The sequence below is a fragment of the Phoenix dactylifera genome, chromosome 16, assembly GCF_009389715.1.
Source record: "Phoenix dactylifera cultivar Barhee BC4 chromosome 16, palm_55x_up_171113_PBpolish2nd_filt_p, whole genome shotgun sequence".
Lineage (NCBI taxonomy): Eukaryota > Viridiplantae > Streptophyta > Magnoliopsida > Arecales > Arecaceae > Phoenix > Phoenix dactylifera.
The window spans coordinates 2114010-2131644 of NC_052407.1; the positions used below are offsets into that span (position 1 = coordinate 2114010).

A 17635-nucleotide genomic window follows, 5' to 3' on the forward strand; every position below is an offset into this window, starting at 1 on the left:
TCACTTCATGCATCCTCTCTCCACTCCACTTGAATACTAATTTTTCTTCATTCCTCTTCTCATATTTTCTTTAATTCTTTCTTTTCCCTGTGAAGATTTGTTGCTTTTAACGAATTTAACTTTTGAGTAACCTAGATATGTTGTCTATTTATTTTGAATCACCTAATAGTCCTTATAAGCGATAAAAGAGAACAAGTACATAAATTAAATATAGTTTTGAAGCAATAATGTGTGGGAAAAGAATTAAAAAAACAAATTTAAAGGCAGTCAGATAAACAGGAGATGAAAAAAATGACACAAGATATGACTAGCACAGTGCTTTAATCACAAGCCCAGCATAAAAAAAAAGAAACAAACAAATATCAGCTATAATATAGTGATATGGGATACTGATGAAGGAACCAACTAAAGACAGTATGTGAACTAGCAGATGTATTAGCTTAAAACTCCTCTCCCCCGACAGACATAAAATTGTGATATTATGCTCACCAAGAATGTTCCCATGAAGTGATCCATAGCGTATAAAGTGTAAACCGCCGGCATTGGTTGAAACATTTCCACCAATTTGACAACTTCCTTTTGCCCCCAAGTCAAGTGGCATGATAAATCTAGGGAAAAGAAAATAATGGGAGAATTGTGAATCTGCAAATGCTTCAAGGCTAGTTTTGGTATTTCAGTCAAAACATTAATAATATTTATAGAAGTTCCATGGTTTTAAGAGAATAATAGGTTTATAGTTGCTATCTCCAATCTGATGTCCTGCTACAAAACAATGCTTAAAAAGCAACTCTATCTTGCATTAAACACAGGCACTGTTGACAATCTCATTTAGTTGAGACAATGGAAGGTATCATAGAAAAATTGCAGTAGTAGATGGCAAAGACATAAGACTGACAAAAAAATAGATAATACATATTTTTGTAAACATTTTCCATGCCAAAATTTCAAAATTATGTTACACATGCACATGGTGAGAGAATAGGGATAAAATGTTAGAAGAAGAATTTGAGCCCAAATATAATATCTTCTACTATATTCCAATGTGAGTTTCTCTCTCTTTTTCTTTAAGGCAATAGTCAATCTGTGTATAAATACTTAAGACAATACACATGAAAATCATGGCCTTATACTCTGAAAATAAAATAATGGAGGACAAGAGGGATTATTATTGCATCTTTTTGCAGTAATTATGCCCCATTTGCAACTATGACTCTTCAAACAGTGCTCTGTGCGTGTCTGCCAAACAATTTCAAATTACAGATAATAAGTTCTTACCCTTCATTTGCTAAGAATGAATTTAGGTTCTCCAGTATACATCCAGCTTCACATATTAGAATACCATTGACCTGAAAACAACATGGCCAGGTTGTTTCTTCAGAAAGATAGCATAATGTTGACTTTGGCTAAACTGCTACCATGAGAAATTTTATAATAGGAAATCAGGTGGTTTTCTACTATACGATAACAACTAGTTCATACACTGAAGGAAGAATGTTGAGTGGTGAAACAGAGAGATTCCCAGATTGCAAGAAAGCACAAACTGACTTGCCAACAACGGCAGAAACAAAGTCAGAGGGAAATAATTAAAAAGGACACCCTTAAAAGAATCCAAGGGACACAGCATACAATAATCCATCCCCAAAGAGCACTCATGATTCTTGCTTTCCTTAACCTATAAAGTCATCATCCATGAACTCTCAGAAGTGGTCTATGAGCAGCCTCCCGATCATCAGCAACCTCTCCATTTTGCATGCCACTCACGGCATTCTCCCTGATGTCCTAAAATAGCATTGGATGCCTATTCTCGGAGTGCAATTTTTGCTGTTGGCTTCAGGAAACTACAAAGCATAGGTATGAGAAAATGTCACGTAGCTCTTTGATGGTAATATAATCCTGCCCCTGCATCAATTATATGTCACTCCTAGCAATGATGCATCTATAATTTCCTCCTTCAAGCTGCCTTTTCAACAGCACATAGCATTAATATCCATCTTAGCTCCTTCATAGGGCTTTGTTCTGTGATTGTCAGATTTAAGATTCTGATGAAAATTCCATTGAGTAGCGCCTGGCACCTATAGATTCTAAATGATATCTTCAGCACATTGCTAGTCTTATTTAAGATATTGACCAAAAGATTTTCCAAATTGCAATTCTTGTGTTATTACAGTGTTAAATGTAATGTACATGATTATTTCAGTGACATATCATCCAGAACCAAATGGAGAGAATATATTAAACAAAAATCATCTATTTGGGCCATTATACCCACTCTAGCATTGCTTTCAGATAAAATTACTAGCATTGATCATCAAACATTTAGTAAAGCACAACATATCATCACCATGTTTTGTCAAGGCCAACCTTAGTTCATATAAAGTTTGATGATGTGCGTGTTTTTGCCATATTGGAAATCCACAAACCATGCACTTCTGATAATGCAGTTGCCAAATGCACTCAGCAAAAAAAAAAAAGGTGAAGAAACCACTATGTTAGCAGTTAAGCTATTTTGAATTTAAAATTATGTAGATAATTAGATGTTTCAACTATTTTAACTTCCTACCACACTTATCCCAATTTAAGCTACTTAGAGCCAAATAAAACTACTGATACAATACCTTTGATACAAACAAGCATTTATCTTTAGAATCATGCTAATATCCATTTAGATAACAATCTACAAACTTCTTAGACACACATCAAGTCCAGAATACTAAAAGAATAAAAACCGTACCAAAAAGACAAGTCAATGGAGAATATATGTGGGAATGCACAATGAAACAGGTTTTCTTTGTAAGGGATTTATTCAGAAACATATATATATACCTACCTTGTCGAGGGAAATTATCTTGTCCATTGAAGCAAGACTTATGATAACCTGCAAAGTAAATTACTCTATGATGTTGGATTAACAGAAAATAAAAATTTTTCATAAGAAAATTCGAAATGTTCTTCAAAAACAAAAGGGAAAGGAAAAATTCAAGTTGATATCTTACATCTTTTACATCTTTGGTTAAAAATCATGAAAAGATACATTCAGTAGCAAATAGCTAAATATTGAATTTTTCCTAGGTTAATAGCCACTTTTATAATTTTTGTGTAAACATATACACGTGCACACCACCACACCACATGCCCACATCCATGCCTACCTCTACCTACACACATGCATACACACACATGAACATGTTATAAAATAGACTCATATATAAAGGTTAAAATGCCTTGTTTTAAGAAAATGCATAATGATTATGGTAAGTTCTGTAACACATAAAAAAAGTAGTATATACAAGTAACAACCATAATCGAATACTCTAATATACCAGTGCTTACAAAGTTCGTTCATATTATAGCTACTCTCACAATGAGTATAGTAATGCAATCTTAATGGTACACGAAACCTCCATAGATTCAGTTCACAATGCCCGGTATTGCTGAACTAGACTACGTGATTTATGCAGGCTAATAAAGTACAGAAAAACTTAGTTATTAAAAAAAACAAAACAGATATAGGTAGGGTTGGCTTATAGGACTCAAAAGGACTATCGGGATTTGGGAGTATTTCCACATAGTGCTTAAATTATCAATACAACCTTTAGACTCATCCAAGTGAAATAAGAAAAGACAAAGTGTATCCAAGTTGGAACCAAGGCATCTCAAAAAACATAATGCCAATTGTTAACGCACCAATCAAATGAACAATATACCGATTGGCTTTTTCCATTCATATGGACAGTGATAAAAGGTGTGTTGATCATCATTGCTATGTGCTAAGACACCTAATATATCCAATGTGTATTTTAAGTTTATAACCCTACACATACATCAAAAGAGAGCGAAGCTCTATTCTTACCGCAAATATTCACAATTTCTAACAAATCGTATCAACACAGAATATAGGATCAAGATTCGTCACCTTGGTACCGGATCCCGTATCAGTACCATTCTATTACTATGTAGGTATGCCTAGTACGGAGGGCTGTTTGGCATACCGACACTCGGTACATCCCTTGTGCCGCATTCTGGTTCAGCACCGGTATGGTCAGTACACATCAGTACCAACCGGTACTACAAGACAACTCATCTAAGTTGAGATCTGAGAATCCATTTTGTTATCATGATCTACAACACTCAAAGTGCCCAAAACTGCATACTGACTTAAAATAAACATGGATTATTGATTAATAGCTCTGGTTACTTCTGAACCACAAGCAAATAAAATCATCTTGTCCTACCACTGAGAAATGTTCATTTGCAACCACTTAGTATGGTAAGAAATCAACATAGCATTTGATTTTTGAATGAGATAACTGATACATCATAGTTCATGAATAACAAAATGGATCTCAATTGTAGATTCATCGTGCATTTTACACCAATAGGATCTTGGCTCAAATCTGACCAGTAGGATCCTAGTTCAACTCAATCTATTCAATCAGAGTACCTACCTTATCTTGTTTTGTATGGTTCGTTCAAGATGATTCAAATTCACATATTACAGTTTCAAACTTCATTTTTACAAAAGAATTGTTGAATTGATTTGACATGAAATTGATTAAATATTACTTAGGTTTTGATTAACAAATCGACCAGATGATGTTTGAAAGGCATACATTATGGCAGTGTTAAAATCCACCCGGGGATATGAACAACAGAATGGAAGCTGCAAAGCTTTCAGAAAACAAATTAATTGAACGGAATCATATACCTGACAGTTTGCATGGCAGAAAAGTTCAAAAATTTCAACGACATAAAAGTTAAAGTGTTGGATAATTCTGAACATGGTATGGCATTTAAATATAATATTCACCAGAGTTAACAGGATGATATAAAACAGTTTCCAGTCTTCAAAAACTTATGAAATTCATCAAGTTGTGACACAGAAAGGAGCACCACAATAGGCTGCAATGGGGAAATAGTTAGAATTTAGTTGATAACAAAGAACTTAAGATCTCCTTAGGATCTTCAATCAGTTTTTGTAGTACTGGCTGACACCTCAACAAACAGACAAATTTTGACTCTGATAAGTGCAGAGAGAGGTTCAGCAAGTGGCATCTTCGAGTTGATGGATGATAATCAGGAACTTGATTGCGCACTATTCCTTATAATATGAAAGAAGAGAAAAATAACAAAAATGCATCATTATTTACTACTTTGGGGATGGCGATATAGGAATATAGAGCAATCATCAAGATTCTATCTTGTTATAGACAAGTAAAGAGAGTTTATGATGACACCCCAAATCTCAACGTTGACCTATTTACTTGAAATGGACCCTAGGAAAAAGAACTGCGGAGGGTAGATTTTCTCTATTTAAGAAAAAAGAAGAAAGTTCTTTTTCATCCATCCAAAGCAAACCAAAGGTATCCTGCTTGTGGGTGATAGCTAAGAAGCATTACATATCCAATGAAAAACAAATAAACTACAACAATGTTACCTCATCATAAACCGGAACACTTCCTCCTACTAGACCTGTGTTTCCACCTTGGGGGACAATGGCCAAACGTCTGGAGTTGCAATAGTGAAGAATCTTAGACACCTGGGAAATAAAGGATATATAAGAAGACAAAACTGAACCATTACACTTTGCTCCCAAATATCATCAATTGTCTATGGTCGAAGAACAAAATCACAAATCTGAATTGCGCTGGTAGTCACAAATGCAAACAAGAAAACAAATATTACAGGTACAATAATCCAAATGCCAGAAAGCAAAGTTAAGAAATTGTTGCATGAAAAAATCTTACAAGATATTTAATATGGTTCTCAGAGTTTGTAATCAAAGAAAAATGGATTACCATAGATGTATGAGTAAATCATTTCTTCAAAATACTACTACTGGAGCTTCAAAAGGTACAAATAAAGAATGTACTATACAGAGATTTTAAAATGATATCAAGGCATATGTGAAACAAAGAACAATTATTTTAGATGATATCCTCGTTATTATTGTGAAAGTAGGATGGTAGCCTATTGTAATGTACTTCATTGCAGTGCGGACATGATAAGCATGCTATGCTGACATTTATCTTCCGTTCATTGTATGTACATAATTAAGTATCAAGTTGATGAATATCGCATCCTTGGTGCGGTATATTATTGCTCATTGGACGTGATTCTTTTTAATTGTATAAATATTATTTGTGATGTAATGAGATGTATGTTATATTGGACACTTGCACATACATTTTCAAAAGTCGGAGACCATTGGATTGAGACCATCTTGAAAGTTCCGAGACCCTATTCTGGAAGACACAGCCATCATCAGGCAAGCATGCCATTATATTGAATGCTGCTGAGAGCACTAATACTAACATATATTAATAGATTAGGAAAAACCATATCCAGAGGAGACACATGCCACTACTGGGATTGTCAAGGGGCTTTCAGAGTAAAATATTCAAAATCTTTACAACATTTTAATAGGACCAATGCAAGGCCTGAATCAAAGATGTGTAGAATCAAGCAAGAATCCCAAGTTCCCAACACATCTAGAGCCTAAATCACCATTAACTTTAGAACTCAGCTACCGAATTGGGAAGGGTGCGGAAGCAGGAGCAGATTCAGGTGCAGCTGTAAGAAGTGAATCTCTCAAAGAAATTTAAGATAAGAAGCACTTAGGAAGCAGGTTGGATATGTAGCATTGTAGGTAGAAGTATTTGATTTTGTAGTTTGGAATCTAAAGAAGCAAAACTGGAGACATAAGGGTAAGGCATCGTTCACAAGTAAGCCAATTGGCATGAAAGTTGTGGGAGAAATCTGGTGAAAATTACTATTAAGTTTTGAGGATGATAGTGTTATTTTGATTATTAACAAGCAATAATCAAGAGTATGTTACAAGTTAATTCGATACTTCATTTATAAGTCTGTTACTCTCAGTATATTTGTATAAATGCATTTCATTGTTTATTTGGATGAATCTAACCTTGAGTTGCAGCAAAGTGTGGATTGAGTCGACCCCAAGGATGATTGGGTCGACCCCGACACATCAAGAAAGCATCTGGCACACTTTTGCAAAAATGGCACGGATGAACAGTAGTTGGGTCGACCCAAGAAAAGCATGAGTCGACCCAAACCTCAAGCCTCTCAAAGACTCAAGAAAACAGTTCTCTGAAAACACTGAGAGGGTCGACCCAAGAGGAAGTTGAGTCGACCCAAGCTTGAGTCGACCCAAACACTGAGAGGGTCGACCCAAAGGCAATGACAGAATACATGACAGAAAAGGTTCTCTGGAAACCCTGAGAGGGTCGACCCAAGTGGAAGTTGAGTCGACCCAACTGAACCTTGAGTCGACCCAAAGAAATGTTGAGTCGACCCAAGTGAAGGAAGGCTGAATTGCAAGTTTCTGTGGTTCTGAGAGGGTCGACCCAAGGAAAGGTTGAGTCGACCCAAGTGAAAGTTGGGTCGACGCAAGGACAGGTTGAGCCGACCCAAACACAGGCAGAAGCATAACGGCTAGTTCTGCAGAAGTACTTTTTGTCCTTCCAACAGTGAGTAACGGCTAGTTTTTGAATTCTAACCATTGGGGCTTGTCCAATAGATGAAGGAAACTATTTAAAGTGGCACTATTCATCAGAGAGAACATCCTTTTTGCAAAATATCAAAGAGTACACAAGAAAGACAAAGTGCCCTAATCTTCTTCATCCAAGTGCTTCATTCAAGAGTCAAAAGAAAGTGGTTGAGCAGATTCCAAGAGTCATTATGAGCTCCATCCACGCTTGAAGAGTGAAGCATCCTTGACAAAGAAGAGAGAAGTCACATCAAGCGATAACTATTCTCTAAACTCTTCTTTGTATATTATATTGTTATATTTGCTCATCTAGGAGCTTAAATCTTCTTACTTTGTTTATTAAACTCATTGTAAAGGTTAGTTGGTAAGCCCGCAAAACCAACGGTATAGGTTGATTGGTGAACCCGTAAAACCAATTGTAAAGGTTCGTTGGTGAGCCCGGAAAACCAACATAGGTTCGTTGGTGAGCCCGTAAAACCAACATAGGTTTTTGGTGAACCCGGAAAACCAAAGTGTAAAGGTTTTTGGATTGTGAGCCCGGAAAACAATCCAACTGTAATCCGCGGGATTATAGTGAATTCCCAAGGGGTCGCTTGGGGAGTGGACGTAGGTGTTTAGGAGAGCACCGAACCACTATACTTCTTGTTGTTTGTATTGTGCTTTGTTTAATTCCACTAACTCATCAATTGACATAAGTAAGATAGTTAAAATTAAGAGAAACCAATTCACCCCCCCTCTTGGCTTGTCACCTTGGGCAACAAGTGGTATCAGAGCAAGGTGCTCCAATAGTACTTATTGATCTCACAATCAAGAGTTAAAGATCATGACAACCCAAGTGGGATGTTCTATGAGTGAGGGGCAATCCACAAATAGACCTCCTCTATTTAATGGCACAAATTACACATACTGGAAAGCTAGGATGAGGATATTCATTCAAGCTTTAGACTATGAATTATGGTACATTATTACTAGAGGACCTCACACACCCACACTTAATATAGAGGGCACTATCATACCCAAACCAGAAATGGATTGGAATGAAAGTGATAGAAGATTAGCACAATTAAATGCAAAAGCAATTAATGTACTTTACTGTTCATTAGATGTAAGTGAATTTAATAGAATATCTACATGCATCTCTGCAAAAGAAATTTGGGACAAACTTGAGATCACTCATGAAGGGACTAATCAAGTCAAGGAGTCAAAAATAAACATACTAGTACATAAGTATGAATTGTTTAAAATGGAATCCACTGAGTCCATAACTGATATGTTTATTCGTTTTACTGAAATTATAAATGGGCTTAAGAGTTTAGGAAAGTCTTATACTAACTCTGAATTGGTGCGAAAAATTCTCAGGTCTCTACCAAGAGTTTGGGAGGCCAAGGTAACTGCAATTCAGGAAGCTAAGGACCTCAACACACTGCAATTAGAGGAACTTCTAGGATCACTCATGACCCATGAGTTGACCATGAGGCAAAATTCAGAAGATGAGGTCAAGAGAAGAAAGACCATTGCCCTAAAGTCTACCACCCCTAAACAACAAACTGAGTCGGAAGATTCAGATGATGATGATGAATTTGATGAAGAAGGAATGGCTATGCTTGGAAGAAAATTCAGAAAATTTATGAGAGGTAAGAATAGATTTCATAAAAAGAAATCCTTCTTCAAAGGTAGCTCAAGCAAAGAAAAGGGTAAGGACAAAGAAAAGAAAAAAGAAACTCCTATTTGTTATGAGTGTAACAAACTCGGGCATTATAAGATAGATTGCCCGGAATTAAAGTGGATGGCAAGAAAACTGAAAAAGAAGAACTTCATGGCTGAATGGAGTGAAAGTGAGGAGTCAAGTTCGGAAGAGGAAGATCATCAAGAGACGGTCCAGATATGTCATATGGCCAATGACGATGAGGTAGATTCTGAACTTGAATGTGATTTTACTGTTGATGAATTACATGATGCATTTTTAGAACTCATGGAAGAACATAAAAAACTAATCAATAAAAATAAAGTTCTAAAAGAAGAAAATCAATCTCTTATCAAAGATAAGTTAAAACTATCTCATAACTATGAAACATTAAGTAGGAAACTCACAAATGAAACCAAGAATCTAATTGCTGAAAATGTCAAGTTAAAAGAAGATGCTGAAAAATATAAATCCTTAGTAGATAAGTTTACACTTAGTTCTACCAAATTAAATATGATTCTTGATAGTCAAAAAGCTGTATATGATAAGGCTGGATTAGGATATAAAACAAATAGGAAACAAAAATACTTAAAGAACGTTTTTGTAAAAGCTAAAAATGAAAATATTACTTGTCATTGCTGCAATAAATTAGGACATAAAGCATATGAATGTAACTATAGAAAGTCCAGTCAAAACAAATTGAGTAATAATCATAAGCTTAAATTCAAGAAAGTTTGGGTTCCAAAAAGAACATCAAGTACTAACCCTAAAGGACCCAACATAGTTTGGGTACCTAAAGCTCTTTCTTGATCTTTATTGCAGGGGTGTCTTGCAGCCAATAAAGTGGAAAAACGATGGTATCTAGATAGCGGCTGTTCAAGACACATGACCAGTGACGTAGATCAATTTGTCACCTTGAAATCTAAAAAGGGTGGAGTAGTAACCTATGGATACAAGGGAAAAGGGTATATCATTGGAAAGGGTAAAATTTTCATTACTCCATCTACTTTCATAGAAAATGTCTTATTAGTTAAGGGTTTGAAACATAACCTACTTAGCATAAGTCAATTTTGTGATAAAGGGTTTAAAGTCACATTTGAAGCATCAGTATGCATAATCACAAATCCTAAAGATAATAGCATTGTACTTGTAGGACAAAGGCAAAAAAATATTTACATGGTAGATCTTCATGATTTAGGCAAGAAAAATGGATTATGCTTAATTACTAATGAAGAAAAGAAAAATCAAACAAGTTGGCTTTGGCATCATAGACTAGGACATGCTAGTATGGAATTAATATCAAAACTAGTCAAGAAGGAATTAATAAAAGATGTGCCAAAATTGATTTTTGAAAAGGACAATCTGTGGACCATGTTCATTAGGAAAACAAACTAAATCATCCTTCAAATCGAAGAATATAGTATCAACAACTAGGCCTTTTGAACTCATACACATGGATCTATTTGGACCCACTAGAACTGCGAGTCTAGGAGGGAAGAAGTATGGACTAGTTATTGTAGATGATCTTTCAAGATATACATGAGTTTCATTTTTGGCACATAAGAATGAAGCATTTTCAGAATTCTTGAAACTTTATAATAATATCATAAATGAAAAGAAGCTCACCTTAGTAGCAATTCGAAATGATCATGGTACTGAATTTGAAAATCAACACTTTGAAGAATTTTGTAATAAAAATGGTATCTCACATCAATTTTCAGCACCTAGAACGCCTCAACAAAATGGGGTTGTTGAAAGAAAAACAGGACATTGGCAGAAATGGCACGCACGATGTTGTACGAGTAAAATCTTCCAAAGTACTTTTGGGCTGAAGCTATAAGCACTGCTTGCCATATTCTAAATCGGGTTTTAATACGACCAATAACCAAGAAAACTCCTTATGAACTTTGGAAGAATAAGAAACCAACTGCTAAATATCTTAAGAGTATTTGGATGTAGATGTTTCATTTTAAACAATGGCAAGGAGGATCTAAGTAAATTTGATGCCAAGTCAGATGAAGGTATCTTCTTAGGATACTCCACATCTAGCAGGGCATACGAAGTATTCAATAAAAGAACTCTTGTAGTCGAAGAGTCAGTTAATATTATATTTGATGAGTCTGATAGTGAGTCTGCTAGGAAAGAAAATATTCTTGATGATGATACAGGAATTATTAACTTTGAAAAGTTGAATATTGATGACGTGCCAATTCAAGATAAGGGAGATGATTGCGTGCCACCACAATCTCAAAACTTGCCAAGGAAATGGAGGTATGCATATGGACACCCTAAAGACTTAATCATTGGTGATCCATCTCAAGGGATAAGAACTCGATCCTCTCTTAGAAATTTAAATGATTATCTTGCTTTTGTTTCACAGTTAGAACCTAAGACTTATGAAGAAGCTGAAAAAGATACCAATTGGATAAATGCTATGCAAGAAGAATTAAATCAATTCAAAAGAAGTAATGTATGGACATTAACTGAAAGACCAAAGCATAACTCTGTAATTGGAACAAAATGGATCTTTAGAAATAAATTAGATGAAAATGGGTTAGTTATAAGAAATAAAGCTAGACTTGTAGCTAAGGGATACAATTAAGAAGAAGGGATAGATTTTGATGAAACATTTGCTCCTGTAGCTAGATTAGAGACTATTAGATTGCTTCTAACTTTTGCATGTTTCATGGATTTCAAATTGTATCAAATGGATGTAAAAAGTGCATTCTTAAACGGTTTTATAGAGGAAGAAGTATATGTAGAGCAACCTCCTGGTTTTGAGAATCATGAATTGCCAAATCATGTGTTTAGACTACATAAGGCATTATATGGATTGAAGCAAGCACCTAGGGCTTGGTATGATCGATTAAGCAAATTTCTACTAAATAATGACTTTAGTAGAGGCAATGTAGATAAAACACTGTTTCTCAAAAGAAAGAACGAAAATCTACTAGTGGTACAAATATATGTAGATGACATAATCTTTGGTGCCACAAATGATACTCTTTGCAAAGAATTTGCTGATTTAATGCACGGAGAATTCGAAATGAGTTTGATGGGAGAACTAAGTTTCTTTCTAGGATTACAAATCAAACAAACTAAAGAAGGTATCTTCATTCATCAAACTAAGTATACAAAGGAAAACTAAAGAAGTTTGGGAATGAAAATCATAAGGGAGTAGGCACTCCAATGAATCCTACTAGTAAGCTAGACAAAGATGAGAAAGAAAAGAGTATTGATATTAAGCTTTATAGAGGACTAATTGGATCCTTGCTCTACCTTACTGCTAGTAGACCAGACATCGTGTTTAGTGTAGGAATATGTGCTAAATACCAATCAGATCCTAAGGAGTCACATTTAAGTGCTGTTAAAAGAATCTTTAGGTATTTAAGAGGAACTACGAACATAGGATTACGGTACTCAAGAGACTCCTGTCTAGATTTGCTTGCATACTCAGATGCTGATTTTGCTGGATGCAAATTAGATATGAAGAGCACTAGTGGAACATGTCAATTTTTAGGAAACAACTTAGTATTATGGTTTAGCAAAAAGCAGAATTCAGTGGCACTGTCAACAGCTGAAGCTGAATATATAGCTGCTGGCAGTTGTTGTGCTCAAGTACTATGGCTTAAGCAACAACTAGAGGACTATGGAGTTAAGCTAGATAACATTCCTATTAAGTGTGATAATACTAGTGCCATCAACTTCACTAAAAATCCGGTTCAGCATTCTAAAGCCAAACACATAGAAATAAGATATCATTTTATTAGGGATCATGTGCAGAATGGAAACATATGTATTGAGCATATATGCACTGAAAAATAATTAGCTGACATATTCATAAAACCCTTGAGTGAAGATAGATTCTGCACGCTAAGGAGGGAATTAGGCATATGTGATCCTTTTTATTGAAGAGATATAAAAGGGAGCAAGCAGTCTCATGATACATTCCTCCCATTTCTAAAAAACCCATGAAACATGAGTCAAACTTGTCATCTATAGATTCCTTACTCATGTATCATTGTCCCAGAAAAAATTTGTAAGGATTGGAAGCAAGAAAAAAAAATTTAGAAGCGAAAAGAAAGAGAAAGGAAAAATTTCTGAACTTGGGTCGACCCAACCCAAAATCGGGTCGACCCAACGTTGAGTCGACCCAAGAAAATTCTTGAGTTGACCCAACGTCGGGACCCCACTGTTAAAAGGGGGACCCGTGAGCTATCTAGGGCACTGTTTACACTTTGTCCTCTTCCGAAAACCCTATTCTCCACTCTCCAATCTCCTCCAATCATCTCCAAACAGTAGATTACTTCACAATCTTGGAGAAATGGGACCCAAGAGGGTGATGTTCGTGATGGAGCAGGGATTCAGGGTGATGCACCAGAGGGTGATGCACCAGATATTGGAGACCCTATCCCTGAGGATGAGGAGCATATGGATCATCCTACTGCACCTTCAGAGGCTGGACCATCGTCATTTGTTCCTGCGGGAGACACAGATGAGTTCTGGAGTAGGATGACTGAGCTTATGTCAGCTCAGGCGAGGACTATCACTGATGGGCTGACGAGCAGACTAGATATCATGTCTGCTGAGATCAGTGATCTGAGAGAGCAGATAGGAGCTCTACGGCGAGAGAGAGAGACTCATGGACCATCTGTGCCACAGGCAGCTGAGTCAGAGATTTCGGCACAGAGTCATCCAGCTCACCGTGCTCCACGCCAGACTCAGTCTCATCAGGCTCGACCTCCCCTCGCCACTTATACTAGAAGGATAAGGACTAGATCACAGCCATTAGATACTCCCTAGGCTGATATTAGTATTTCTGTTTAGAGCCTAGGATATGTATCTAGTTCTCATATGTATTTTGTGTTGATCATGTATTTTAAACTTTGATTGAGGAACATTGTATTTGTTTTTGTTTTTGGCATTAATTGTACTAAAATGTTCCTATTTTGATCAATGAAGTTTAAATGTTTGTTATTTATTGTGTCTCTTCCCATGCACCTATTTGATGATAACAAAAAGGGAGAGAAGTAAAGAAAGAGAAATAAGTTGTAAAACAAATTGAAAATTATAATGGAAAAGCATATACATTTAAGGGGGAGCAATTTGTAACAATGAAAATGATCAAATCTAAAATTTCTATTGAATTTCAGAATTTGGCACATAGAATTTCAGAATTTGGCACATACCTTTCACACCTCGATACATAATCTGAAACTCATGCATTATCTCAAATTTTTGAAGTTTCATCCTTAATGAAATATAAAAGAAAGGGGGAGCAATTCAAAAAGTCAAATTGGAAAATATTTGGATGAAATAGGGGGAGACTTCACTCTCATATTTGAAAAGCTGAAATTCAGCAACTTGAGTCCTTTTAAAACTGATTTTAAGATAAGTATCAATAGGCTCATACTCTATATTTTGTAATCATCAAAAAGGGGGAGATTGAGGATGATAGTGTTATTTTGATGATTAACAAGCAATAATCAAGAGTATGTTACAAGTTAATTCGATACTTCATTTATAAGTCTGTTACTCTCAGTATATTTGTATAACTGCATTTCATTGTTTATTTGGATGAATCTAACCTTCAGTTGCAGCAAAGTGTGGATTGAGTCAACCCCAAGGATGATTGGGTCGACCCCGGCACATCAAGAAAGCATCTGGCACACTTCTACAAAAATGGCACGGATGAACAGTAGTTGGGTCAACCCAAGGAAAGCATGAGTCGACCCAAACCTCAAGCCTCTCAAAGACTCAAGAAAACAGTTCTCTGGAAACACTGAGAGGGTCGACCCAAGAGGAAGTTGAGTCGACCCAAGCTTGAGTCAACCCAAACACTGAGAGGGTCGACCCAAAGGCAATGACAGAATACATGACAGAAAAGGTTCTTTGGAAACCCTGAGAGGGTTGACCCAAGTGGAAGTTGAGTCGACCCAACTGAACCTTGAGTCGACCCAAAGAAATGTTGAGTCGACCCAAGTGAAGGAAGACTGAATTGCAAGTTTCTGTGGTTCTGAGAGGGTCGACCCAAGGAAAGGTTGAGTCGACCCAAGTGAAAGTTGGGTCAACCCAAGGACAGGTTGAGCCGACCCAAACACGGGCAGAAGCATAACGGCTAGTTCTGCAGAAATACTTTTTGTCCTTCCAACAGTGAGTAACGGCTAGTTTTTGAATTCTAACCATTGGGGCTTGTCCAATAGATGAAGGAAACTATTTAAAGTGGCACTATTCATCAGAGAGAACATCCTTTTTGCAAAATATCAAAGAGTACACAAGAAAGACAAAGTGCCCTAATCTTCTTCATCCAAGTGCTTCATTCAAGAGTCAAAAGAAAGTGGTTGAGCAGATTCTAAGAGTCATTATGAGCTCCATCCACGCTTGAAGAGTGAAGCATCCTTGACAAAGAAGAGAGAAGTCACATCAAGCGATAACTATTCTCTAAACTCTTCTTTGTAGATTATATTGTTATATTTGCTCATCTAGGAGCTTAAATCTTCTTACTTTGTTTATTAAACTCATTGTAAAGGTTAGTTGGTAAGCCCGCAAAACCAACGGTATAGGTTGATTGGTGAACCCGTAAAACCAATTGTAAATGTTCGTTGGTGAGCCCGGAAAACCAACATAGGTTCGTTGGTGAGCCCGTAAAACCAACATAGGTTTTTGATGAACCCGAAAAACCAAAGTATAAAGGTTTTTGGATTGTGAGCCCGGAAAACAATCCAACTGTAATCTGCGGGATTATAGTGAATTCCCAAGGGGTCGCTTGGGGAGTGGACGTAGGTGCTTAGGAGAGCACCGAACCACTATACTTCTTATTGTTTGTATTGTGCTTTGTTTAATTCCACTAACTCATCAATTGACATAAGTAAGATAGTTAAATTAAGAGAAACCAATTCACCCCCCCCCCCCCTCTTGGCTTGTCACCTTGGGCAACAAGTTTTTTTCAAATGAGGTCTTAGGATTAAAGCAAATGATCAACATACGAAGAAGCCTTGATATTGATAAAAAATTGCACCATCTACATGGAAGTGTACTTACGAGCCACACAGAGCTATGACAGAATGAATGACTGATTAATAAGAATCCATTCAGAATTGTGACACCTTTTTTCCAGTTATTTAGACAGCTATAAATATGGGATCATGTGGACTTAACATATAATTCTGGCCGGTTAAATTTGACCTATTTCTGATTGATAATATAAAATTATAAGAAGGTCTTTTATCCTGTTTTCTCTTTTTGTTTATCTATAATTGACCACTCTTTCAGTTAATATCAAAATTAATTTTGTTATGCAGGAACTACATGAAAATCAACAAGCAATCATGATGAATAGTTAACATAAATTCAATATACTTGAGAACACTTACCTCTTCAGTGTTTCTAGGTAAGAGCAAAAGCTGGCTTGAACCTTTATATTTCCGCATCCAATCCACATTTGCTGCTGACAGTCTATCTTCATCCTGAACAACATTTTTATCACCTAACATACTCTTGAAGTAGCAAATGTCATCAGAATTTAATTTTGAGAATGATGGATTCCTCCGGATATTTATGGCCGCAGACGTAAATGATCTCTGATGGATTCCATAAGTTCTTCCCAAACTATAGCGAGCTTGCATTATATCACATGATGTCTGGGAATTCAGCTTCCGATAGAGTTTTAATGGTGGTTTGTACATACTTGTAGCTTTACCATGTGTATAAGATAAGCCTGTGCATGGTATCTAAAGTAAGCAGTAATAAAAAAAAAATCATGACAGCATTATCCATCAGCTGCTTACACCAATGGTGATTCCATTATTTAGCAAGAAAGAGATGTGTATAACCATAGCAATTTTGCTGATTATTTAGTGAGCATATTTATGCAGAGATAGGTTAAAAACTTAGCTTATTGTTGATGCAATGCAATTTGTATATACATATGCACAGATTTTGTAACATGTGTATGCCCATACGAACAAATAATAATGGAGACATTCATATGCATTATTTCATCATGGCACAAGCCTTGCATGAAACTGTACCAATTTTCACAATATAAATATAAGATCCTTAGAGTGGTGTCTTGCACATAGGACGTGTACCCTAAATCTGCATGCTTGGTTTCATGCTCTAGTAAGACATTCGCATGTATTGTAACATGATACAGCAAACTTAAAGATCTTCAAGGGAGCTTCGGAGGCCTACTATGAAACATTAGCTCGTCCTTGACAGTTGGATAAAAATCTTTTGAATTTTTCATTGTCAACATAGATTACCAGCATATTTTGATGCACTTTTTCTTTTACCACCAATGTTCAGACTCAAAATCCAGTCATTAATAAAGTAAGCCGCCAGAGTTTTCACCCCCTCTATTATCCGGAGTACTTCAAATGCGACACACCTCATCGAAAACTTGCCAGTGTGGCACTAGCTTGGACCTCCCCATGTTACAGCCA

General features: G+C 36.2%; 1 protein-coding gene across 1 annotated transcript in view; it reads right to left on the minus strand.

The window, feature by feature from the left end:
• The window catches only part of LOC103717795 (probable D-2-hydroxyglutarate dehydrogenase, mitochondrial), a 33817-nt gene that overhangs the window by 14707 nt on the left and 1475 nt on the right, over positions 1-17635 (minus strand). Inside the window, 5 exon segments of the mRNA XM_039134555.1 lie at positions 490-608; positions 1276-1346; positions 2828-2875; positions 5435-5536; positions 16565-16908. Of these exon segments, the coding sequence (XP_038990483.1) occupies positions 490-608; positions 1276-1346; positions 2828-2875; positions 5435-5536; positions 16565-16908 (684 nt within the window).